Source organism: Sapajus apella, unplaced genomic scaffold (assembly GCF_009761245.1).
Source record: "Sapajus apella isolate SASKATOON/1434 unplaced genomic scaffold, GSC_monkey_1.0 scaffold12, whole genome shotgun sequence".
In the NCBI taxonomy this organism is placed as follows: domain Eukaryota; kingdom Metazoa; phylum Chordata; class Mammalia; order Primates; family Cebidae; genus Sapajus; species Sapajus apella.
Genome location: NW_022436952.1, coordinates 7,118,207 through 7,144,156, shown reverse-complemented (window position 1 = coordinate 7,144,156; position 25,950 = coordinate 7,118,207). Strand labels below are relative to the sequence as shown.

Genomic DNA, 25,950 nt, shown 5'->3' with positions numbered 1-25,950 from the left:
ATTTGATGACCTCTAGGCAGTGGAGGGGCAGTCGAGGAAGACCAGGGCCCCAGGCGCCTACATGGGCGAGATGCACAAGGTCGGGCCTTGGCGGCCGGTGTTCCCCGTCCCCGCACTCGCCAACAAGGGGCCCGGCCGCTGGCAAGTCCTGGTGCCTTCCTCGTCTCCAGGCTTTGCGGATCTTGGTCACTAGGAAAAGGCGGGGCCGCTGGGCCTGTAACGACCGTATACACCGAGACCCGCGGCAGGAAATACGGCGCGTGGTTTCCGGCGCGCTCAGATGACGCGCGCTCGGGCTTCCGCCTGGGGAGCCGACGGCGGAGCCCCGGACGGCGAGACCTGGGGCCCGGGCAGCTGGGCGGCCGCGGGCCCAGGGCGGGGATGCACCGCCGCGGGGTGGGAGCTGGCGCCATCGCCAAGAAAAAACTTGCAGAGGTGAGCAGGAAAAAGGCCTGTCCACAACCTGCCCCTGACCCGTGAGAGATTGGATTCTCCTGGAGCAGAGCCCTACCCGTTAATCACCTCCCAGCAGAATCTAAGAAGGGCTTCTCGACCCTGGGACACTGAATTTCTCCAGTTGCCGGTGGATTGGCAGCGTTCCCAGATGCCTGGCCTTTTCTCCCACTTCCCTAAGTTTAGCTACAAATGGGATTCTACTCCTTGAACCTTATCCTCTCCCTAAGAAAACCATTTAAGAGAGACCCTCCCTTTTCATTCTAAAGCTGTGGCAACACAAGTGGGGGACCCCAGCGCCCACTCTCTTAACTAATGCTGGTCTCTTTGTCTGACAGGCCAAGTATAAGGAGCGAGGGACGGTCTTGGCTGAGGACCAACTAGCCCAGGTGAGTCGGTTGGGGGACTCCAGGCAGAAAGGGAGATGAAACAGGGCTGACCAAGACACCTTTGATATAAACCTGATCGTGTAGATTGAACTAGAAATAGGGTGTTTGGCAAATTTGGATTTCTGAGCTGCTGAGATCTTTTAGGTGACTTACTAATAACAATAATGATTAACATCTTTGAGTGATTACATGCTTGTAACGTCCCAGGTATTTGTCTATTTTCTTTACATAGATTGTCTTGTTCAATCCTCATTACAATCCCATAAGGAAGGAACAGTATTATTGTGTTTTTTTTTTGTTTGTTTGAGAGTGAGTCTCTAACACCCAGGTTGGCGTGCAGTGGCGTGATCTCGGCTCACTGCAGCCCCCTCCTCCCTGGTTCAAGCGATTCTTGTGCCTCAGCCTAAGTAGCTGGAATTACAGGCATGCTCAGCCACGTCCAGCTGATTTTTTTTTTTTTTTTGAGACGGAGTTTCGCTCTTGTTACCCAGGCTGAAGTGCAATGGTGCGATCTCGGCTCACCGCAACCTCCGCCTCCCGGGTTCAGGCAATTCTCCTGCCTCAGCCTCCTGAGTAGCTGGGATTACAGGCACGTGCCACCATGCCCAGCTAATTTTTTGTATTTTTAGTAGAGACGGGGTTTCACCATGTTGACCAGAATGGTCTTGATCTCTTGACCTCGTGATCCACCCGCCTCGGCCTCCCAAAGTGCTGGGATTACAGGCGTGAGCCATCGTATGCAGCTGTATTCTGACTTTAAAATTGAGAGCTGGGCTTGGTAGCTTACACCTGTAATCCCAGCACTTTAGGAAGCTGAGGAGGGGGGATTACTGGAGGTCAGGAATTCGAGATCAGCCTGGCCAACATGGTGAAGCCCCGTCTCTACTAAAAATACAAAAATTAGGCGGCGTGGTGGTGGGCACCTGTAGTCCCAGCTACTCAGGAGGCTGAGGCAGGAGAATTGCATGAACCCTGGAGGTGGAGGTTATAGTGAGCTGGGATCGTGCCAGTGCACTCCAGCTTGGGAGATAGAGCAAGACTCCATCTCCAAAAAAAAAAAGACGGCCAAGTGAGGTGGCTCACGCCTGTATTTCCAATACTTTCGGAGGCCAAGGTGGGCGGATCACCTGAGGTTGGGAGTTTGAGACCAGCCTGACCAACATGGAGAAACCCCATCTCACCTAAAAATACATAATTAGCCAGGTGTGATGGCTCATGCCTGTAATCCCAGCTACTCTCGAGGCTGAGGCGGGAGAATCGCTTGAAGTTGGCAGATGGAGGTTTCAGTGAGCTGAGATTGTGCCATTGCACAGCCTGGGCAACAAGAGTGCAACTCCCATCTCACAAAAAAAAAGAAAAAAAAAAAAGAAAAGAAAAAAAAAGAAAAATTGAGAACACTGGGGTATTAAGTAATGTATCCAAGGTTACATGGGTAGTTAGTGGTAGAGCTGTTATTGATTTAGATCCTCTGGGGCTTTTCATTTTAAATACCTCAGAATAAAATGAAAGTATTGCCTAATCTGTGGCACCCACACCACCATGATGGTATCTAGGCACACACCAGGAGAGTGTGTGAGTGATGGGGGGTGTGCAACTCCTGTGCAGTTTTATTTTCCAACCCTTCCCTTTTCACATGCTCCGAGTTTACCCAGTTACTGAGATTGGGGAAGAAGTGGAGGAGGCCATCAAGCAGGAAAATGGGCCTGTGAGCTGAGAAAAAATAGTAGACCCAGGCTGTGTTCTTCAAAAGCTCCCACTTACAGGGGAGATGGCATGCAGGAATCAACTGAAAATGGTGATTAAAAGAATGTGGAGGTTTCTGCTTCCATGGTGGCTCATGCCTGTAATCCCAGCATTTCGGGAGTCTGAGGCAGGAGGATCGTGAGGTCAGGAGTTCAAGACCAGCCTGACCAACATGGTGAAACCCCGTCTTTTTTTTTTTTTTTGAGACGGAGTTTCGCTCTTGTTACCCAGGCTGGAGTGCAATGGCGCGATCTCGGCTCACCGCAACCTCCGCCTCCTGAGTTCAGGCAATTCTCCTGCCTCAGCCTCCTGAGTAGCTGGGACTACAGACACGCGCCACCATGCCCAGCTAATTTTTTGTAGTTTTAGTAGAGACGGGGTTTCACCATGTTGACCAGGATGGTCTCGATCTCTTGACCTCGTGATCCACCCGCCTCAGCCTCCCAAAGTGCTGGGATTACAGGCTTGAGCCACCATGCCCGGCCGAAACCCCGTCTTTTAAAAAAAAAAACAAAAACCCACAAAAATTAGCTAGGTGTGGTGGTGCGTGCCTATAGTCCTAGCTACTTGGGAGGCTGAGGCAGGAGAATCACTTGAACTGGGAGGCAAAGGTTGCAGTGAGCTGAGATCACGCCAGTGCACTCAAGCCTGGGCAACAAAGTGAAACTCTGTCTCAAAAAAAATAAAATAACATATATTGATTGATTGATTGAGATAGAGTCTTGCTATGTTGCCCAGGCTGATCTGGAACTCCTGGGGCCAAGTGATCCATTGTGGGATTACAGGCATGAGCCTCCATTCCCGGCTAGACCCAAAAGGTTAAACAGGTTCATGCTATACTTCATTTTTTTCCCATTCAGCCTTTTTGTCAGGGGGTAAAGATATTCTAATGGGTGAACACTGCATTTCCTCATTTCTAAGATAAAATGAATTATTAGGTATACCTTCAAATTAATAACATTTTTTCTGAGAACAAAGGAATACCACATTGTATATACACCTTTGTCTTTTTTTGTGCATGTATTTGGTTGTATATATGTGTGCCTTGATTATTAAATGCATCCTGATTTTAGAACAGGAACACATGAAAAATGTATATTTTGAAATCGAGAAAACAGTACAGCATCTCATTTCTGCTGACAATAGAACTGTGAAGGAGAGGCAGGGATAAAGAGAGAGAGACCGTAAACAGCATAATGGTAGGCCGAGGGAGACTGGTTATTTCAGGCACTGCCATGCCACAGGGCTAGGGACCTATTTTTGGCATCCGATTATCATCTTGCTGGGCTGCCCTTAACCACTCCCTGTCCATCCAACAGATGTCAAAGCAGTTGGACATGTTCAAGACAAACCTGGAAGAATTTGCCAGCAAGCACAAGCAGGAGATCCGGAAGAATCCTGAGTTCCGCGTGCAGTTCCAGGACATGTGTGCAACCATTGGCGTAGATCCTCTGGCCTGTAAGAAGTTGTCTGTAGGGGTCCAGTGTTCTTACAGAGTACCTGAGGGACAGAAGCTCATAGAGTTGTTGTCACCACTATTCGGCATCCACTAGAAAGGCCTGCAGGAAGACCCAGAGGGGAGTGCCTGGCAGAATGGCTACTTCCTAGTCTGATAGGGAAGATAGACTGACTATACGCTGAGTTCCCATTGTCCATGATCTTTCCTTGAATGATCTACAGTAGAATTTTTTATGGCATTTTCCCTCTTTTTTTTCTTTTTCTTTTTTTTTTTTGAGACGGAGTTTCACTCTTGTTACCCAGGCTGGAGTGCAATGGCGTGATCTCGGCTCACCGCAACCTCTGCCTCCTGGGTTCAGGCAATACTCCTGCCTTGGCCTCCTGAGCAGCTGGGATTACAGGCATGTGCCACAATGCCCAGCTAATTTTTTGTATTTTTAGTAGAGATGGGGTTTCACCATGTTGACCAGGATGGTCTCGATCTCTTGACCTCGTGATCCATCCGCCTCGGCCTCCCAAAGTGCTGGGATTACAGGCGTGAGCCACCGCGCCCGGCATTTTCCCTCTTTTTAAAAAAAGTGTTTAACTTTGGCCAGGCACAGTGGTTCATGCTTGTAATCCCAGCACTTTGGGAGGCCGAGGCAGGTGGCTCACCTGAACCCAGGGGTTCAAGATCAGCCTGGGCAACATGGCGAGACTCCATCTCTACAAAAACTATAAAAATTTGCCAGGTGTGGTGGCATGTGTCCATCATCCAGCTACTTAGGCGCCTGAGGTCAGAGGATTGCTTGAGCCTGGGAAGTCAAGACTGCAGCAAGACTCTCGCCCAGGCTGGAGTGCAGTGGCGCCATCTTGGCTCACTGCAACCTCCATCTCCTGGATTCAAGCGATTCTCATCTCTCAGCCTTTCAAGTAGCTGGGGGTGCCACCACACCTGGCTAATTTTTGTATTTTTTGTAGAGAGGAGGTTTCACCATGTTGCCCAGTTTGGTCTCGAACTTTTGAGCTTAAGTGATTGGCCTTTCTTGTCCTCCCAAAGTGCTGGGATTATAGGCGTCAGCCACTGCACTGAGCCCTCATATTTATGAACTTTGAAAAATATTATTGGCCAGGTGCAGTGGCTCATGCCTGTAATCCCAGCACTTTGCGAGGCCAAGGCCGGTGGATCATGAGGTCAGGAGATCAAAACCATCCTGGCTAACACAGTGAACCCCCCGTCTCTACTAAAAATACAAAAACTTACCCGGGCATGGTGGCATGGGCATGTAATCCCAGCCACTAGGGAGGCTTAGACAGGAGAATTGCTTGAACCCAGGAAGCGGAGGTTGCAGTGAACCAAGATCGTGCCATTGCACTCCAGCCTGGGTGACAGAGCAAGAATTCATCTAAAAAAAAAAAAAAAAAAATTACTGACTAGCCTTTAAAAAAAAAAAAATTATTAATTTATTATTTTTTAGTGTTGAGATGTCTGTCACCCAGGCTGGAGTGCATTGGTGCAATCAGCCCACTGCAGCCCTCAACTCCAGGGTTCAAGTTATTTTCTTGTCTCAACCTCCCAAGTGGCGCTAGAAGTAGAGGCATGAGCCACTGTGCCTGGCCCGAACTTTTTAAACATATATGGGATTATAATATAATTACCACTAATCTACAACTTGCATTTTTCTTAACTTTTTTTTTTTTTTGGGATGGAGTATAGCTTTTGGTGCCCAGGCTAGAGTGCAGTGGCAAGATCTCAGCTCACTACAAGCTTCACTACCCGGGTTCAAGTGATTCTCCTCCCTCGGACTCTTGAGTAGCCAGGATTACAGGTGCCTGCCACCATGCCCAGCTAATTTTGTATTTTTAGTAGATATGGGTTCTCCATGTTGGTCAGGCTGGTCTCGAACTCCTGCATGAGCCACTGCGCCCAGCCCGCATTTTTCACCAAATAGAATATTGTCTTTAGTGGGTTATTTTTTATTTCTACACTCCTGGTAACTTGCAGAACATTCAGTGGATTTTTAAATGCCGAATCTGCATATTCTTTCTCTTAGTCTTGTCTAGACCATATTTTCCATTATATTTCACTAGATCTAGATGCTTTGTGAATGGAAACTTGCTTTTTTCAGTATCCTGAGTCAGAATTAGCCAAGTAGGAATGACTTTTGTTTTGCTTTATTTGTTTATTTTTTTGAGACAGAGTTGCGCTCTTGTTGCCCAGGCTGGAGTATGGTGGCGCGATCTTGGCTCACTGCAACCTCTGCCTCCTGGGTTCCACTGATTGTCCTGCCTTATCCTCCTGAGTAGCTGGGATTACAGGCACACACCACCACTCCTGGCTAATTTTTTGTATTTTTAGTAGAGATGGGGTTTTGCCATGTTGGCCAGGCTAGTCTTGAACTCTTGGTCTCAAGTGATCTGCCCGCCTCAGCCTCCCAAAGTGCTGGGGATTACAGATGTGAGTCATCACGCCCGGCCAGAAATGACTTTTAGATTACCCACCCTCTGTAACTGTCTGACCCTGTTCTTCAGCAAGAGTTAACCATGAGTCTGATTGTTTTCTTTCTTTTTTTTTTTTTTGAAATGGAGTCTCATTCTGTCACCGAGGCTGGAGTACAGTGGCACAATCTCTGCTCACTGCAACCTCCACCTCCCGGGTTCAAGTGATTCTCCTGCTTCAGCCTCCTGAGTAGCCGGGACTATAGGGCGTGCACCAGCGTGCCCAGATAATTTTTGTATTTTCAGTAGAAATGGGATTTCACCACGTTGGCCAGGATTGTCTTGATCTCTTGACCTCATGATCTGCCCACCTTGGCCTCCCAAAGTGCTGGGATTACAGGCTTGAGCCACTGCGCCCAGCTGAGTCTGATTGTTTTCTGAGTAGCAGATGGAGCAGAAGAACTTCAGGGCGTGCAGGGAAGACTTCCCATATGATAGATGTTTTAAACCAGCTTTGAAAGAAAAGAAGGGATATAAATTAATCAATAACCAAGATTTTGTTTTTCTGTCTTGTAGCTGGAAAAGGATTTTGGTCTGAGATGCTGGGCGTGGGGGACTTCTATTATGAACTAGGTGTCCAAATTATCGAAGTGTGCCTGGCGCTGAAACATCGGAATGGAGGTGAGGGTGGCTAGGTCCTGTGAACTGGACTCTGGGACTTCTCTGAGAGGGAGAAAACCATAAAAGATTATCGTTTCCATCCTGCAGTCTACAGGTCTCTAAGGACTTGAGAAACATCTTAGCTGTTTCATGCAGTTGAATCCATGGCAAGTCTCCATGGCCAAGGGTAAATAGAATTACCTGAATGATTGTCTGTGTTTTCCAAAGATCTTTGGCCAGGAAGGTCTAGTCTCTAGTCTGTACAGAAAATAGTAAGGAGGTAGGAAATAGGCCTTTTCCCCTGATGTCTGATGTGTCTGGAGTGATTTTCTCATTAGTATCTGTAGGCCTGCACTGCCTCTCTGATGTATGGGAATGCAGCTGAGTCTCTGTGTTCCCTAAAATGTGTTTCCCTAAAATTAAAAATGGTCATCTGGTGATGCCATCTTTCTTATAAGCACATTAAATGGTGTGGATTGAAGTTACAGAAAGAAAACCTAAAACCACTTATAAGTCATCCACTATAAATAGACATGGCCTTGTTGTCAATAGGACATTTATAGTTTTTCAAAGATCACACTGCTTTTGCTTTTAGATTTCTATAACTCTCACTCTCGACAGGCCTAGCAAGGTCTCAGAATCCATTTATCATATTATGGCCAGTTATTTCATAAGGAAAGAGTTAAAAAAAATTAGGAACTACAATGTTATTTGCTAGTCATAGGCCGCTGGAATGTAACTGTCCACTTATTTAAAGTGGGTAATCTCTTTGTCTGATTTCTGTTCCCCATCTCCAATAGGTCTGATAACTCTGGAGGAACTACATCAACAGGTGTTGAAGGGAAGGGGCAAGTTCGCCCAGGATGTCAGTCAGTAGGTCTTGTCTTCCAATCCCTTGGAGTATAGAAAGAGGTCTTTATAATTCAGATGTAACTCTTTTCTCCCTATTCCTCATGTTTAGGCTAGCTTTGAAATCTGTATGGTCTCCGTATCATACAGAAAAAAAAAAAACAGGCTGGGCCTGGTGGCTCACGCCTGTAATCCCAGCACTTAGGGAGGCTGAGACAGGTGGATCACGAGGGCAAGAGATCAAGACCATCCTGGCCAACATGGTGAAACCCCATCTCTACTAAAAAAAAAAAAAAAAAAAAAAATTAATTGGGCATGGTGGCGCATGCCTATAGACACAGCTACCCGGGAGGCTGAGGCAGGAGAATTGCTTGAACCTGGGAGATGGAGGTTGCAGTGAGCTGAGATTGTGCCACTGCACTCCAGCCTGATGACAGAGTGAGACTCCGTCTCAAAAGGGAAAAAAAAAAAAACAAAAACCAACCAAACAAAAAAATATAAATGTTTAAAAGGCGGGGTCTCACTGTTGACCGCGCTAGCGTACGGTGGCACGATCCTAGCTTACTGCTACCGTGCTTGTAGCTTACTGCAGCTTCAAACTCTTGGGCTCAAGTAATCCTCCCATCTCAGCCTCCCAAGTATCTGGGATTATAGGCATGGACTAGTATGCCTGGCTATTTTTAGAAAACAGAAAATATAGAGATATTAAAAAAAAAAAGCAAAAACCATCCATTATTTTTCTACTAAGATATTGCAACTGCTATACATTTTAATATAGTTCCTTCTAAGCATTTTTTTTTCTTCTTCTTCTTTTCTTTTGGTGCAGTGACTCGGATCCGAACCGACTAAGCATTTTTTTATGTATTATTTTTTAACAAACTTGGGGCTATATATAGTGGCTTTTTTTTTTTTTTTTTTTTTTTTTGAGACGGAGTCTCGCTGTCGCCCAGGGTGGAGTGCAGTGACCCGCTCTCAGCTCACTGCAACCTCTGCCTTTCAGGATTGAGCAATTCTCGTGCCTCAGCCTCTGCAGTAACTGTGATTACAGGCATGCGCCACCACGCCCAGCTAATTTTTGTATTAGTAGAGATGGGGTTTCACCATGTTGGCCAGGCTGTTTTGAACTCCTGGCCTCAAGTGATCTGCCCACCTCAGCTTTCCAAAGTGCTGGGATTACAGGTGTGAGTCACCATGCCTGGCTACGGCCGCATGTAGTCTTGAGATTTGGGGCCAAGGAGACTAGCGTAGGAGACTAGAAAGGTTGGGGAAGGAGGTGGTGGTGAGATGATGGAATATAAATTGATCTAGTTCGCCAGCCTCTGTATGTCAGTCCAGTTTGAGAAAAGATAAAAAGCTGTTTTTGATGTAACTTCCAAGGAGTCAGCCTACTATGAGATCGTAAAGACTAGAATATTCAAAGAAAAATAATGAAGCTGGGCACAGCAGCTTACACCTGTAATTCCAGCCCTTTGGGAGGCTGAGGTGGATCTCTTGAGGACAGGAGTTCAGGACCAGCCTGGGCAATGTAGTGAGATCTCGTCTCTACAAAAAATAAAATTAGTTGGGTGTTGAGGCATGCACTCATAGTTCTAGGCTGCGGTGAACTATGATTGCACCACTGTACTCCAGCCTGGGACACAGAGCAAGATCTCTACTTCTTTTTTTTAATTTTTTTGAGACTGAGTCTTGCTCTGTCACCCAGGCTGGAGTGCAGTGGCATGATTTTGGCTCACTGCAACCTCCGTCTCTTGGGTTCATGTGATTCTGCCTCAGCCTCCCGAGTAGCTGGGATTACAAGTACCTGCCACCATGCCCTGCTAGTTCTTGTATTTTTAGTAGAGATGGGGTTTCACCATGTTGGCCAGGCTGGTCTCGAACTCTTGGCCTCCCAAAGTGCTGGGATTACAGGTGTGAGCCACCTCGCCCAGCCAAGACTTCATCTCTTTAAAAAAAAAAAAAAAAAAAGGGGGTAACAAAAGATTACTAACCATACTCATTGCAAATTATTCTCATGAAGAGGGTGAGCATTTGAAGCATTTCAGTTTGCTATTTTTGGAGGCTGGAGAATGCATTCCAATCTACCTAAAAGTGCCCTTTTCCTTGTTTTTTGGGTGATATATTTTTGAGCTTTGGCAGAGGTTTTAAACTCTGTGTGTGGGCTGGATATGTGATCTACACACTGTCTTGTAGGTTTTCTTTTTCTCTGATTTTAGTTAGAATCAGAAAACTTGGCAATATTGGGCCTGAATTTCCAGATGGTGATAATCAGCTGTGTTGCCCCCTTTAAAAAAGATAAGCATTCTGTAGTTTGCCACAGGTCACAGTACCCCATTGCCTCTTTAGCTCACTCATTCACATTTCCTGATGGGCTTCTGCAGGTGTGTCTTTGACCTCTGTCTGGGTGTTGGAATGAGTGGTTTGCTGAGTGGAGAACCTGACTCCTGTATATCTCCCTTGATTGTCCAAGCACCACTTACTGCTCCTTGACCCTGTCTTTTTACTGATGTAGTTGAGTGTGGTGCATCCTTTCATTATTTTAGAGGCAGGGTCTTGCTCTATCACCCAGGCTGGAATACAGTGGTGCACAATCATAGCTCACTGCAGCCTGGAACTCCTGAGCTCAAGTGATCCTCCTACCTCAGCCTCCCAAGGACTATAGGCAATTGCCAGCATGCCCTGATAGTTTATTTTTTATTTTTAGTAAAGACAAAGTCTTGCTGTATTGCCCAGGCTGGTGTCTAACCCCTGGGCTCAAGCCGTCCTCTCACGTGGGCATCCCAAAGTGTTGGGATTATGGGTATGAGCCACAGTATAGTTGTGCAGTCTTTTAAATCTTCTGTCAGTATCCTGCCCAGGGCAGAGCTGAAACTGTAATTAGATATGATTTGTCAAGGGTCTTTAAGCAACTCTTCCTCACCTCAGAGACGACCTGATCAGGGCCATCAAGAAACTAAAGGCACTTGGGACTGGCTTCTGCATCATCCCTGTGGGCGGCACTTACCTCATTCAGTCTGTTCCAGCTGAGCTCAATATGGATCATACTGTGGTGCTGCAGCTGGCAGAGGTACTGGTGCACCTTCTGAGCGTGTGTGTGTGTGTGCAAGGGACTGTCTGGGATGTGAGTCTGGAGCAGTTCTGAGCTCCTGCTCCCTGTTAATGCAGGTCTTTTGCTGAGGCTATCTAATGGATTAACTACTCAGGCCTGTGCTTGTTCAGCAGACATTTATTGAGCAGCTACAGTGCAAAGCACTGGGCCAGGCTGTGGGGCATATAAAGATGGGTATAATTCCTGCCCTCAAGGAGCTTACAGTCTAGTCAAGCAGACAGACATGCAGACAACTAACTAGATTTCTTTGGGTAGCCAGACTTGAATGTCTTCTGAAACTACTTTTTTTTTTTTTTTTTTTTGAGACTGAGTTTCACTCTTGTTGCCGAGGCTGGAGTGCAATGGCACGATCTCGGGTCACTGCAACCTCTGCCTCCCAGGGTCAAGTGATTCTCCTGCCTTAGCCTCCTGAGTAGCTAGGATTACAGGAGCACGCCACTCGCCCAGCTAATTTTGTGTTTTTAGTAGAGATGGGGCTTTTCCATGTTGGTCAGGCTGGTCTTGAACTCCTGACCTCAGGTGATCCACATGCTTCAGCCTCTCAAAGTGCTGGGATTACAAGCATGAGCCACTGCACCCTGCCCAGTTTTCTTAATATAAAACAGAACTAAATAAGGAAGGGGCTTTTCTGTCTGTATTGGGGGATGGGTAGAATAAGGCAGGGCAAGGGCTGAATATTCAAATAATGGAGATTATTAGCAGTTTATGACTATCGCCATTTCTTCCTATCAGCTAATTATTCATAATCTTCCCTTGTCATGCCCTAGAGTTCTTTGCAGAAGTCTAACATTCTAATTTTTTTTTTTTTTTTTTTTTTTTTTGAGTTGGAGTCTTGCTCTGTTGCCCAGGGTGGAGTGCAGTGGCATCATCTCTGGGTCACTGCAGCCTCCGCCTCCCATGTTCCAGCGATTCTCTTGCCTCAGCCTTCTGGGGAGCTGTGATTACAGGCTTTGTATTTTCAGTAGAGATGGGGTTTCACCATGTTGGCCAGGCTGGTCTCGAACTCCTGACCTCAGGTGATCTACCCACCTCGGCCTCCCAAAGTGCTGGGATTACAGGCATGAGCCACCATGCCTGGCCAGGACCCCACTTTTAAGATCAACCTACCTCGGTCATGCTGAAAGTCACCTCTCTCTTAGCTGGAATCTTTAAACATGTCTGTTTTCTCTCAGGCTTGACAGCTTTTCCTCCTGTCTGGATAAGTCTACTGTTCCTGGGCAGATGCTGGGTTCTAAGGGAAGGTGCACTCTTAACTGATTGAATCCCCATTCCTCCTTTCTTCAGAAAAATGGCTACGTGACTGTCAGTGAGATCAAAGCCAGTCTTAAATGGGAGACCGAGCGAGCGCGGCAAGTGCTGGTATGCGACTGTGGAATCGCCCAAAAAGACAGGCCCAAGTTGGGAGGATGTGTGTTCCACAAAGGCAGGCCCCAGTTAGGAGGATGTGGGTTTCACAAAGGCAGGAGCTTCAGCCTGCTTTGCTGGCCTTCTGTCTTGAAGGCTACTGCTGCCATGCTAGAAGGAAGCCCAGCACTTTTCTGAAGATGGCACCTTCTGAAGAAGGTAGAACTCAGGAAGGCAGGTTCCTAACTCTGGTGTGCACACAATTCCAGGCTGCCCCTGCTAATTGGGGAACCGACACCCACTCTCTCTCCTGAACATGCTGAGCCTGGAGTTGCTGGTCAGATTAATGTAGTTTGTACTGGAAGTAACACTGTTAATACAGTGATGGGAATTATTAACTACTTATGTTAATTATGTAATTATCCACTTAGCATTATATTGCATACAATATACTCTATAGCTTTTTTTTTTTTTTTTTTTTTTTGGGAGACAAAGTTTCACTCTTGTTACCCAGGCTGGAGTGCAATGGCGCGATCTCGGCTCACCGCAACCTCCGCCTCCCGGGTTCAGGCAATTCTCCTGCCTCAGCCTCCCAAGCAGCTGGGACTACAGGCACGTGCCACCATGCCCAGCTAATTTTTTGTAGTTTTAGTAGAGACGGGGTTTCACCATGTTGACCAGGATGGTCTCGATCTCTTGACCTCGTGATCCACCCGCCTCGGCCTCCCAAAGTGCTGGGATTACAGGCTTGAGCCACCGCGCCCGGCAACTCTATAGCTTTATATATACAAATTTCATGGTACTGAAGAATGAATGATGTGAAGAGGGAGTAACATAAGAATGTAAGAACTTCGGCTTCAGTACCCTTTTTCCATTTTTTTTTTTTTAAGATGCGTTTTCACCATGATGGCCAGGCTGGTCTTGAACTCCTGACCCCAGGTGATCCACCTAGGCCTCCCAAGTGCTGGGATGACAGATGTGAGCCACCACGCCCAGCCCTACCCTTTTTCCTTATCCAAGCAATTCCACTGTCTAAACCGTTCATCTGTAAAATGGGTATAATGTAATTACCTACCTATATTGGACAGAACCAACCCATTTGAGCACATTTCCAGCTCTAGAAACTGAGTCTATTCTTGCATAAGTATGGTCAATCAATCATGTCTGCTACACAGTATAAGTTAACTGAGAGGTAGCTAAACAGTGATCTCTGTATTGTTTCTGGGAAAATGGAGGCAGCGATTTGCTCAAGGCCATACAGCAAATATTTCTGTAGCCATGTGTTCTTTTCCACTATATCCCACTATGCTAGGCTTTACCCCTCTTCCTCAGTAGCACAAGTTAGGTGACTTAGTAACATTTTTCACATTCAGGCAAAGGACAGGGCCAAACAGCTCATTTACTTGGTTGTGTAAATGTTTGAAGGCACTTAGTAGATTTAGTTTGAAAACCTCACTAAAGCCAAAATAGGTTTGGAGGTTGCTTACTTACCGTACCCTCATCTATGGGACCTCCCTGTTCTCAAACTGTTCTTCCTTTTCCCCTCCAGGAACACCTGCTGAAGGAAGGGCTGGCGTGGCTGGACTTGCAGGCACCAGGGGAGGCCCACTACTGGCTGCCAGCTCTCTTTACTGACCTCTACTCCCAGGAGATTACAGCTGAGGAGGCCAGAGAAGCCCTTCCCTGACTGTGTGGAAGGACACACAGCAATAGGCGTGGAGAAGGAAGGAGGGCCTACTGGCGAATAAACCTGGGCAGTTTTGTTTATAAAAAAATAGAAAAAGTTCCAAGTTTTTCTTACTTCCCCCATTCTTTTATTTTTGAAAAGTGCCTTCATATTGCATCTTTATTGGAAAAAACCCTGCTCATCCAGTAAGGATTATCTGTTTAACAGAGAACAGCAAGCACATATAAAATGATTTGTGTAGGTCATCTGCAAGTTCATCGAAGAGCTGGCCCTAGAATGCAGGCGTTTCTTGGCCTTTTTAGTCGTAGCTGCGAGACATAAATTACAGCCTCTGCTAATTTAAACCTTTTTAATAAAATATTCCTTATCTCAAACTAGCTGGTCCTAATGGACCAGTAAGTAATATTCACTCTTTCAGTCTCTTCTGGCGTCCTCTGTAGAGGCTCTAGGTTATGACAAACTCAGGTGTGTGTGAGTGTGAAGGAAATAGAAGTCAGTGTTCATTTGTGGCTAATTTGGAGGAAAGAAAACAATGGAATCTGAGGGGAATCAAACAACAGTTAAGGCGTGTTCTATTTTCTTAAATTCCCTACTAGCCTTTTCACCTTCCTATACTGATTACCAGGTCTAACCTCAGTGATGGGAAAGGGAGTTATTTATCGAATGCCCATCCTGTGCCATTTTATATACAGCTCACTTAAATTTTACCAAGTAGGCAGCCTTCAACGTCACAGGTGATTGAATCGAAGTAATTTGCTAGGCTTCAGCTGAGCCAAAGCTGGAGCCTAGGCCTATTAACCAAGCCTATGCCTTCCTGTATCACTGCACAGTACAGAATGGCAGCACATACTGTGCAGAGACATTTCTTTCTACACACATGGTCAGCCAAGAGGAAAAGCCTCTGTACCAGAAAGCAAGAATCTCCTATAGCAAGTGGAGGTGTTGATGAGGGAAGAGGCCAGAGTAGTTTAAGGCTTCTAAACCCCATATGGTCTAAAGGCTAAGATCCTAAGTGCTAGTTTAGTACTGGAACTCTGAAAACCCAGTGGTTTCCCCATATTGAGACCCTTCCTTTAGCAGGATATATAGTCTGGTCCCAGCTCTACCTCTGCCTGTCCTTATAGGACATGCTTCCTCTCCCAAGCTCCAGAATAGTTCTTTGGAAACTACTGAAATTTAAGATGTCACTGACTGCCAGAGCCTTAAAAAATGGACTCCATCTCCAATGAGAAAATGTGTCCTGCTCTCCCCACCCAGCCCTGTCCTTCCATCATGTTATGCAAGTCTTTGGCCTCAGACAATTCACAGCACTTTCCTTCCCCCTAACAGTTCCAGACCTAGGTGAGGTGTGGTTAACAAGACCCATTCCTCCTTTACACAAACCCACCCACACCCACAGGCACTTCCTCTTCTGCCAAAACAAATTTTATTGCACCAAAAAGAAAAAAAAAAACTTCATTTATGTACAGTCAGATATAAAGACATCTCTTTGACTCCTGTGCATATATTTCCTCAACTCAAGATTAGGGCATAAAAGTCAGGCTGCTATGCCAGACATGTTCTGCCCTATGGCAGGGCCAAGGAGAGGATTGTCACTTGAAAGTGGGAACACTTAAATGGATGACAGACAACACTGGACCCACAGACCCAAGGGCATTCTTCTAAGCCCTGGAGTCACTCGAGGAATGGAAGAGGGAAATTGGAAGCAGGGTCCCTTTTGAATCTTCATGTGAGACCCAGCCTCTTCAAGGGTATCCAAGGTAAACTTCCGTTCCCCAAGCCCACCACTACCTGTCCAGTTCCTTTTCTTCCTGCTCTCCCAAGTAGGACATTCTCCTTTCTGCCCAACCCAGATCCTCCAAGAGGAGTCCCATGATCCAGAAGGCAGAGACTTCATAGCAGCGGGTAGGGCACGTACATAGGATCCTCTCCCTTACGCGTGGCTGGACCTTGACCGAGGCCCTGCATCATAAGAATTGCCAATACCCCACTGGGATCCGTAGCAATAAATCTGGAAGTATGGGAAGAACATATCAAAAAGGGGAAGGATGATTCCCTTGATGCCCAGGATCACAGGGCACCTAAAGCACATTTTTTCTGAGCCAACCAGCTAAAGGATCACTGCAGCTAAATACAGATAGAGAAGCAACACAGCCAGGCAAACACCCATCGGAGCCAGTGACAAGAGCAGCTGGGGGAATGGGGTTGGGGTGGTGAAGGAGGAGAAAGAAGGGGAGGAGCCTCCAGAGTCCAGCCCCAATCCCCTCTGCATTGGCTACCCTTGCTCCCCACAAATCCCTGGGGTTGAAGTAAGGAGGACGACGACAGGCTGGGGTGAAAATACACAAGGACAGCCCAACAAAATACAATAAGGATTAGCATCAGTCTCTCCCTGTGCTCCATCCCCAAGAGAAATACCCTCATTGTGACTAGTATTTATGAAAATCTGTAACAGACTATTCTATGTAGTGGCTCTAATCCCATATACACAGCAGCTGCCTGTGCCGGGAACTTTTCAAATCAGTGATTGTGGGAACAAACAGTATTTTCAGCTTCTTACAGTGCCTGTGCAGGCTTTACCAAGACCTTGGTTCAGTCCCAGTCACAATTACCTTTTGTCTTACATCTAGAAAGGGTGAGGAAAGGGGGCAGGGGAGAAAGGTGCTTAGGTGCTAGGTAAAGCTTACTGATCAGCAGCCTAGACTCCACCACTGTTCCTTCTCTTTGGTCTGTCTAGAACAGTGACTATAAATTAGGAAAAACAAAATTATGCTGGCCTGTGGGAAATAATGGGGAAGGGAGGCAAGGAGGAAAAGGGCATTGGGAAGCCCTGCTTCAAGACTGAAGACAGACAAATAGACAACCACCCAGACTGCTTAAGTGTCACAGACAGTCCCCCACCCCAAGTTCCCTTCCAGGTATTCCCATAAATCATTTGGGCACACTCCCTCTTGGAATTGCAATTTCCGTCTTCCACCTATCCCTAAGGAGCTGGTCCTGTGGAGAGGTGTGTTGTTTGTTTCGTTTTTGCCAGAGGCCCTTCCACTAGGTGCTCCTGTAAAAGTACCTTGGCCCCGATATGGGATGAACGGATGAACATAGCCCCAGATGCTCCAGTGCCAAGGAGGTCAGCCCGGGAACAGGCCCCCACTCCCACACCCTGGGGTCCGAGCTTGCTTGGTTCTTGCCATCTTGCAGGATGACTTCGAGTCTGGAGGGAGATACACAGTGCCTCTCCATCTCTGGGGTTGGGGGAAGGGATTCTGCTGGGACTCTCGGGTGGGGGAAAGGGAAGAGGGGAGCAGGGTCTAAACCCTCAGGCTCCCGTGAAGGTCTGTCTCTGTCCCAGATGAGCTGCTATCAGAGTCCATTTCTGCGTTCTCATTATGGAGCCTTTCTAGCACTTTCTGACGAATCAGTCCCAGGCGCATCAAGAGGGACTGGTAGTCAAAGTGGCCCCGCTTCTCTCCAAAAGGGTCCTGTAGGGGGAAAGGAGACAAGGGGGATGGAAGATTCAAGTCTGGGTGGCTGATCCTTGAGAAAGCAGCTTTAAGCCCATGTAAAATGCAAGCTCAACTTCTGAGCCACAGGAGCAGGAAGGCCCAACAGCACAGGCGGTCCTGAACAGCAGGCAAAATAACCTTTGCTTCAAAATATGACACCTGGGCCAGGCGCGGTGGCTCACACCTGTAATCCCAGCACTTTGGGAGGCTGAGGTGGATAGATCACCTGAGGTCGGAAGTTCAAGACCAGCCTAGCCAACATGGAGAAACCTCGTCTCTACTAAAAATACAAAAATAGCTGGGCATGGTGGCACATGTCTGTAATCTCAGCTACTTGGAAGGCTGAGGCAAGAGAATCGCTTGAATCCCGGAGGTGGAAGTTGCAGTGAGCCAAGATCGCACCATTGCACTCCAGCCTGGGCAACAAGAGCAAAACTCCATCTCAAAACAAACATACAAAATAAAATAAATGACACCCTTACCACCCCAAATAGGTCTAGCTTGAGCTAGAGTGAAAATGTTATTTGTATTTCTCAAAAGCAAGCCAATACCCGGAAGAAGGACAGTAAGGGTGAGATAGAGAAGAGAAATTCAAGATCAGAATTGTAATTATTAAGCATGCCTGTATTTTTCATTAACCTCATAAAAACCACAGAAGGTAAAAGTTGTCCTTCATTCTTTGTACTCAAAAACGGCAATGTGCTTTTCTAAGGTCACAGGCAGGCCTGGAACTCGAGTTCTGACATTCAGATAAGCACCCGTACTCCTCCCCAGGGACTCGTCACTACATTCCTGTTCAGGTTTCTGGGCATTGCTCCAGGGCCACCAAGCCTTGATCTTAGTCCTTGTCGTTCTAGATCAAAGATCCCTAAACATCTTATAGAAAGTTTTAATTGTCCCCAAAGGCTCAAAAACAACTAGTTGAGTGGATGGTATTAAAAAACGAGTTTAAAATACTACACAGGGACTTAGGCCACAAAGTAGTGTGACAGTCCCCAAAAGGTACACAACTTTCCCTCTCACATTCTGTTTGCTTCTCTCACAAAAACTCCTTCCACACTTCTGCCCACACATTACCCTCATCCTATGTGGGATGCCAGTGGGTGCTAGTCACAGTCACTGGGACTACAGCCTGCACTTCTCATTCACGAGAGTTACACTCCCTCAAGACAGCTCCACACTTACTACAGAGCTGTCAATTCTACAAATCTTTCTTTCATCCATAGTTCCATTGCCTCTCATTCTCCTCCTGCCCAGATGCTGCCTTCCTTCCCATTCCTCATCACCACTTGTTTTTCCTTTTCAGGCTGATATTGCTAATGCTGTTGGATGCCAAGAAGAGAATTCCTGATGGGGAACAAAGTAGGATATATGTTATCTACATACTCTCAGAAAGGGTTTAGGACACAACTTAGCCCTGAGCCAGCCTTGCCCTTTGTGCTTAAATTAGACAGGTAGGTAGAAAGTTCTTGAAGGAAGGAAGGGGAAACTACCATTTCTAAGTAGCACTGGAGGAAATAAGTCATCTCCTCCCACTGCTGTTGGTGCTGGATGGGTGAATAGACATAGTACGAGAGCTGGAGAGAGCCTTAAAAAACTTAGTCAATTATTCAAGTCACCCATTTCTTTTCTTCAGGTGGAATCTGGCTCTGTTGCCCAGGATGGTGTGCAGCGACGTGACCTTGGCTCACTGCAACCTCCGCCTCTCCAGGGTTCAAGCGATTCTCCTGCCTCAGCTTCCCATGTAGCTGGGATTACAGGCATGTGCCACCACGGCCGGCTAACTTTTGTATTTTTAGTAGAGGCAGGATTTTACCATGTTGGCCAGGCTAGTCTTGAACACCTGACCTCAAGTGATCTTCCTGCCTTGGCCTCTCAAAGTGCTGGGATTACAGGCATGAGCCACTGCATGTGGCCCCCACAAGTCACCCATTTCTTCTGCCTTCCAGCTTTTTGTTTTTTTTTTGAGATGGAGTCTCACTCTGTTGCCGGCTGGAGTGCAGTGGCGCCATCTCGGCTCACTGCAACCTCTGAATCCCTGATTCAAGCAATTCTCCTGCCTCGGCCTCCCAAGAAGCTGGGATTATAGGCACATGCCACCACACCCAGCTAATTTTCTTGTATTTTTAGTAGAGACGGGGTTTCATCACGTTGGCCAGAATGGTGTCAATCTCCTGACCTCATGATCCAACTGCCTCTGCCTCCCAAAGTGCTGGGATTACAGGTGTAAGCCACCGTGCCCGGCTCAAGTCACTAATTTCTAAGCAAGACCACTAGTAAGATGATCCAAACACCCAAGAACGGATTCTCCAGAATTCTCATCCTCTTACCAACAAGGTGGTTTACATTAGTCTATCTAAATTTTTTATTTATTTATTTTTTTGAGATCGAATCTTGCTCTGTTGCCCAGGTTGGAATGTATAGTTCAATTTCAGTTTACTGCAACCTCTGCCTTCTAGGTTCAAGTGTTTCTCATGCCTCAGCTTCCTAAATAGCTGGGATTACAGGCATGAGCCACCATGCCTGGCTAATTTTTGTATTTTTAGTAGAGACAGGGTTTTGCCATGTTGGCCAGGCTGGTCTTCAACTCCTGGCCTCAAGTGATCTACCCACCTCTGCCTCCTGAAGTGCTGGGATTATAGGCATGAGCCACCGCACCTGGCTGTCTAGCTACAATTTGGGTCAATGAGAACCTTTCCTTAAACCTAAATTCTGCATTGTTATTGGAAGCAAAAGCATACTTTTCCCAATAGAGGCAAAAAATGAACAAATGAACAATGGTTATCATCTTTGAATAGTAATCATTCAACATGTGACACTGCACATACGTTATTTCTTTAAGCTACAGTTTCTGTGAGCACCCCTCAGGGTCAGGAACAGCATTCCAATAGGATTTTTATAATCCCTAAGAATCCAAGAGGATTCTTTTTGTTTTTTGAGATGGAGTTTCACTCTTGTTATCCAGGCTGGAGTGCAATGGCACGATCTCAGCTCACCGCAACCTCCGCCTCCCGGGTTCAGGCAATTCTCCTGCCTCAGCCTCCTGAGTGGCTGGGATTACAGGCACGCACCACCACGCCCAGCTAATTTTTTTTGTATTTTTAGTAGAGACGGGGTTTTACCATGTTGACCAGGATGGTCTCGATCCAAGAGGATTCTTATAATCCCCAAGATTCTGGAAGGACTGAACACATTTCAGCTTGAATACACTATTGGCTGGGTGCAGTGGCTCACGCCTGTAATCTCAGCCTCCCAGTTTGGAGGCCAAGGGAGGAAGATCACCTGATCCCAGGAGTTGCCTGGGCAATGAGTGGGACCCTATCTCTACAACAACACAAAACAAGGCCAGGCACAGTGGCTCATGCCTGTAATCTCAGCACTTTGGGAAGCTGAGGCGGGTGGATCACTTGAGGTGAGGAGTTTGAGACCAGCCTGGCCAACATGGTAAAACCCTGTCTGTAATAAAAATACAAAAAATTAGTTGGGTGTGTGCCTGTAATTCCAACCACTTGGCAGGCTGAAGTTGCAGTGAGCTGAGATTGCACCACTGCTCTCCAGTCTGGCCAAGACAGCAAGACTCTGTCTAAAAAAAAACAAACAAAAGGGCTGGGCGTGGTGACTGACACCTTTAATTCCAGCACTTTGGGAGGCTGAGGCAGGCAAATCATGAGGTCAGGAGTTTGAGACCAGCCTGACCAACACGGTGAAACCCCCATCTCTACTAAAAATACATAAAATAACCGGGCATGGTGGCACACGCCTGTAATCCCAGATACTCAGAAGGCTAAGGCAGGAGAACTGCTTGAACCTGGGTGGCAGAGGTTGCAATGATTGTGCCACTGCACTCCAGCCTGGATGACACAGAGTGAGACTCCATCTCAAAAACAAACAAACAAAAATACTAGCTGCGGTGGTATATACCTGCAAGTCCTAGCTTGGGAGGCTAAGATGTGAGGGCTGCCTGAGCCTGGGAATTTGGGGCTGTGACTGAGTGAACTGTGACTGAGCTACTACACACCAGCCTGAGTGACAGAGTGAGACCCTGTCTCAAAAAAAAAAAAGAAAAAAAAAAACAGGCTGGGCATGGTGGCTCACACCTGTAATCCCAGCACTTCGGGAGGCAGAGGGAGGTGGATCATCTGAGGTCAGGAGTTCGAGACCAGCCTAACCAACATGATGGTACCCTGCCTCTTAAAAAGTAAATAAAACAAAACAAAATAAAAACCTACTGACCAAGAAGAGAAAGGGAAAGAGTTCCCAATGACTTTTTGCAAATCAGTCTCCTCTCTGGCTCTAGTCCCTCAAATGATACAGGTTGCTTTTAGCTGTGACATTCTATGAGAGCTGTGCATGCCTCGTTTATGGTGGGATTTTACACGGCCAGCTGCAGGGCTTCTGGAATTACCGGCAGGAGCTGTGTGCATTACCTGCATAGTCTGGCCTTGAAGGTGCAGGCGATCTTTGCAGGCCACCTCATAGAAGTCATAATACTCCAGAAAAGACTTTTCCATCACTCCTCTGGAAAACAAGCAGAAAAGCGTAAGTCAGAAACCTAGAGGTACAGGTCACCGCTTCCTTACTTAACCTTCTTTTTTTTTGAGATGGAGTCTCGCTCTGTCACCCAGGCTGAAGTGTAGTGGTATTATCTCAGCTCACTGCAACCTCTGCCTCCTGCGTTCGAACGATTCTCCTTCCTCAGCCTCCAGAATAGCTGCGATTACAGGTGTGTGCCACCACGCCTGGCTAATTTTTGTGTTTTTAATAGAGATGTGGTTTCACCATGTTGGCCAGGCTGGTCACAAACTCCTGACCTCAAGTGATCCGCCTGCCTCGGCCTCCCAAAGTGCTATGATTACAGGCATGAGCCACCATGCCTGGCCTTCTCACCTAACCTTAATGTCAAGTTAAACACCTGGCATTCCCAAGTCCAGATTTGGTTTTCTACAAAGATCTTTTTTTTTTTTTTTTTTGAGACGGAGTTTCGCTCTTGTTACCCAGGCTGGAGTGCAATGGCGTGATCTCGGCTCACCGCAACCTCCGTCTCCTGGGTTCAAGCAATTCTCCTGCCTCAGCCTCCTGAGTAGCTGGGATTACAGGCACGCGCCACCATGCCCAGCTAATCTTTTGTATTTTTAGTAGAGACGGGGTTTCACCATGTTGACCAGGATGGTGTTGATCTCTTGACCTGGTGATCCACCCGCCTCAGCCTCCCAAAGTGCTGGGATTACAGGCTTGAGCCACCGCGCCCGGCCAAAGATCTTTTTTTTTTGAGACGGAGTCTCCCTCTGTCGCCCAGGCTGGAGTGCAATGGCAGGATCCTGGCTCTCTGCAACCTCTGCCTCCCGGGTTCAAGTGATTCTCATGCCTCAGCCTCCTGAATAGCTGGGATTACAGGCACATACCACCATGCCTGGCTAATTTTTGTATTTTTTTTTTCTTCTGAGACGTAGTCAGGCTGGAATGCAGTGGTGTCAGTTCAGCTCAACGCAACCTCCGCCTCCTGGGTTCAAGCAATTCTCCTGCCTCAGCCTTCTGAGTAGTAGCTAGGATTATAGGCGTGCACCACCATGCCCGGGTAATTTTTGTATTTTTAGTAGAGACAAGGGTTTTAACCTGTTGACCAGGCTGGTCTCAAACTCCTGACCTCATGATCCGCCTGCCTCGGCCTCCCAAAGTGCTGGGATTACAGGCATGAGCCATCAGGCCCAGCCTAATTTTTGTATTTTTAGCAGAGATGGGGTTTCACCATGTTGGCCAGGCTGGTCTCAAACTTCTAACCTTGTGATCTGCCCTCCTCGGCTTCCGAAAGTGTTGGGATTACAGGCATGATTATGGATTGCACCGTTCCTGGCCTCTACAAAAATCTTTAAATGGAAAATGGAAAAAGGAATGTCTAACTGCCCATGGTTGACTTCCCCTCTACCTTGGGAATTATAAGAGTGATTGTAATACTAGCCATTGTTTTTCTTTTGAGGCAGGGTCTTGCTCAGTTACCCAGGCTGGAGTGCAGTGATGTGACTACACCTCACTGCAGCCTCAAACCTCTTAGGCTCAAGCAATCCTCCCACCTCAGCCTCCTGAGGGGTTGCGACTGCAGGAGCGTGCCACCACACCTGGCTAACTTAAAAATTTTTGTAGAGATGGGGTCTCCCTATATTGCCCAGGCTGGTTTCAAACTCCTGGGCTCAAGTGATCCTTCCATCTCAGCTTCCCAAAGTGCTAGAATTATAGGACATGAGCCACCATCTGGCGAATACTCACCATTTGAATCCCAACTTCAATTCATGACTTGCTCTGCCTCAATTGTTTTCAATAGGCCATCCCTAATCCCAAACCTGACTCAAAATTCTCCTGGAAGTTTAACTAACCCTGACATTGTTCATCCAGTTTTGGAACTTAAAAATAAACTTCAACACTAAGAATGGAGTTTATTATGAAGTGCTCTACACATTTGGACGTAAAATATTATGTCTAAACCTTCATCAAACTGGGGGCTCCCTGAGGATGTGGAGTGCCTCTCCCAAAGGTGTGACATTCCCCAACAACAGAGTAGCTCTCTGAACTTCCTCTTGGGTAATCTTCAGTCACCTGTTCTTTAAAAGCAGGAAACACATTTTCCTTCTTCTCTACCTCCCTCTGGTCCCCAACACTGGACTCTCCCCTAAAGGTCCTCAAAAGTGCCAACTACCCAAATGCCCAAAAGGAATGAATACTACATAAGCCCTCTTGACACATACCGTAGGGGTTCTGGACAGGGACACTTTCCTTCCATCATGTCACAGACTGCAACTCTGATGGTCTCATGCCGGATACATTCATTATAATTTTTGCTGTCTCCTGGATGTCTCTCCTGTAATATAACCGATCCCAGAATACCCCAAAATTTAAGCAAAAAGAAAGGTAATGGGAAGAGACTTCAACATTAGTATGCAGTATGTGAGCCAGTCACACAAACTAAAAAGACACCTTTCTCACTGTATGGCAGATCCATGAAGAGGAACTACACCTTTTATTTTTGAGACCATTCACCCCTATCACCTTCCAAATGTACCATCAGGTTACAGGTCATTTGGCCTATAACCAGCAAACTAGATCCATTATATTTTCCTGAATGTGAAGTGAAAGGCCTATCAGGTAAAGATTACGTGAGAAATAACCACACATAAGAATGACAGTAGGGCTGCTAATCCTGGTGGTATGCAACAGTAGTCCCAGCTGCTCAGGTAGGCAAGATGTGGGGATCACTCAGAAGTTTGGGTCCAGCTTAAGACAATAAAGTAAGATCCTGTTTTTTTTTTTTTTTTTTTGAGTCGGAGTTTCGCTCTTGTTACCCAGGCTGGAGTGCAATGGCGCGATCTCGGCTCACTGCAACCGCCGCCTCCTGGGTTCAGGCAATTCTCCTGCCTCAGCCTCCTGAGTAGCTGGGATTACAGGCACGCGCCACCACGCCCAGCTAATTTTTTGTAGTTTTAGTAGAGACGGGGTTTCACCATGTTGACCAGGATGGTCTCGATCTCTTGACCTCGTGATCCACCCGCCTTGGCCTCCCAAAGTGTTGGGATTACAGGCTTGAGCCACCGTGCCCGGCTTTTTTTTTTTAAGCTTTTCTTTTCTTTCTCTCTCTTTTTTTTTTGAAACAGCGTCTTTGCTATCGCTCAGGCTGGAGTGCAGTGGCACAATCACAGCTAACTGCAGCCTTGACTTCCTGGGCTCCAGCAATCCTTCTACCCTCAGCCTCCAGAATAGCTGGGACTAAAGGCATCGGTCATGATAGCAGGCCCCAACTATTTTTTTTTTTTTGAGATGGAGTCTTGCTCTGCCACCTAGGCTGGAGTGTGGTGACATGATCTCGGCTCACTGCAACCTCCGCCTCCTGGGTTCAAGAGATTTTTCTGCCTCAGTCTCTCGAGTAGCTGGGATTACAGGCTTGCACCACCATGCCTGCCTAATTTTTGTATTTTTAGTAGAGATGGGGTTTCACCATATTGATCAGGCTGGTATCGAACCTCTGACCTCACTATCTGCCTACCTCAGCTTCCCAAAGTACTGGGATTACAGGCATGAGCCACAGCGCCTGACCTCAACTTTTTGTTTTTTGTTTGAGTTTTACTCCTGTCGCCCATGCTGGAGTGCAATAGTGCAATCTTGGCTCACTGCAACCTTTGTTTTTTGTTTGAGTTTTACTCCTGTCGCCCATGCTGGAGTGCAATAGTGCAATCTTGGCTCACTGCAACCTCCGCCTCCTGGGTTCAAGCAATTCTCCTGTCTCAGCCTCCTGAGTAGCTAGGATTACAGGCGCCCGCCACCACACCTGGCTAATTTTTTTTTTTTTTTTTTTTT

General features: G+C 46.9%; 2 protein-coding genes across 4 annotated transcripts in view; one reads left to right on the top strand and one right to left on the bottom strand.

Annotated features, from left to right (window-relative positions):
* On the top strand, window positions 1-15,560 carry SNF8 (SNF8 subunit of ESCRT-II). 3 transcript variants are annotated; one of them, XM_032279914.1, is made up of 8 exons: window positions 1-435; window positions 792-842; window positions 3,905-4,043; window positions 7,038-7,142; window positions 7,922-7,994; window positions 10,893-11,034; window positions 12,361-12,435; window positions 13,970-15,548. In XM_032279914.1, exons 1-8 carry the CDS (start codon window positions 382-384, stop codon window positions 14,105-14,107), a joined length of 777 nt encoding a protein of 258 aa, XP_032135805.1. In that variant the 5' UTR covers window positions 1-381; the 3' UTR covers window positions 14,108-15,548. The 3 variants fall into 3 exon arrangements, with proteins under 3 accessions (XP_032135805.1, XP_032135806.1, XP_032135807.1); XM_032279915.1 differs by lacking the exon at window positions 12,361-12,435 and having other exon boundaries at window positions 13,970-15,560; XM_032279916.1 differs by lacking the exons at window positions 1-435; window positions 792-842; window positions 3,905-4,043 and adding an exon at window positions 7,230-7,308.
* Window positions 15,517-25,950, bottom strand: part of UBE2Z (ubiquitin conjugating enzyme E2 Z) — a 21,628-nt gene continuing 11,194 nt past the window's right edge. Inside the window, exons 5-7 of the mRNA XM_032279913.1 lie at window positions 24,348-24,460; window positions 22,038-22,128; window positions 15,517-17,586 (exon numbers count right to left, since the gene is read on the bottom strand). Coding sequence (XP_032135804.1) covers window positions 17,416-17,586; window positions 22,038-22,128; window positions 24,348-24,460 — 375 coding nt within the window. The 3' untranslated portion in view covers window positions 15,517-17,415. The remainder of the gene's footprint in view (window positions 17,587-22,037; window positions 22,129-24,347; window positions 24,461-25,950) is intronic.

Excerpts from the sequence above, each read along its gene's own strand:
- SNF8 (XM_032279914.1), top strand. The coding sequence starts at position 382 with ATGCACCGCCGCGGGGTGGGAGCTGGCGCCATCGCCAAGAAAAAACTT. Across the intron at positions 843-3,904 it reads CTGAGGACCAACTAGCCCAG|ATGTCAAAGCAGTTGGACAT; the intron begins GTGAGTCGGTTG and ends TCCATCCAACAG. Across the intron at positions 11,035-12,360 it reads TGGTGCTGCAGCTGGCAGAG|AAAAATGGCTACGTGACTGT; the intron begins GTACTGGTGCAC and ends TCCTTTCTTCAG.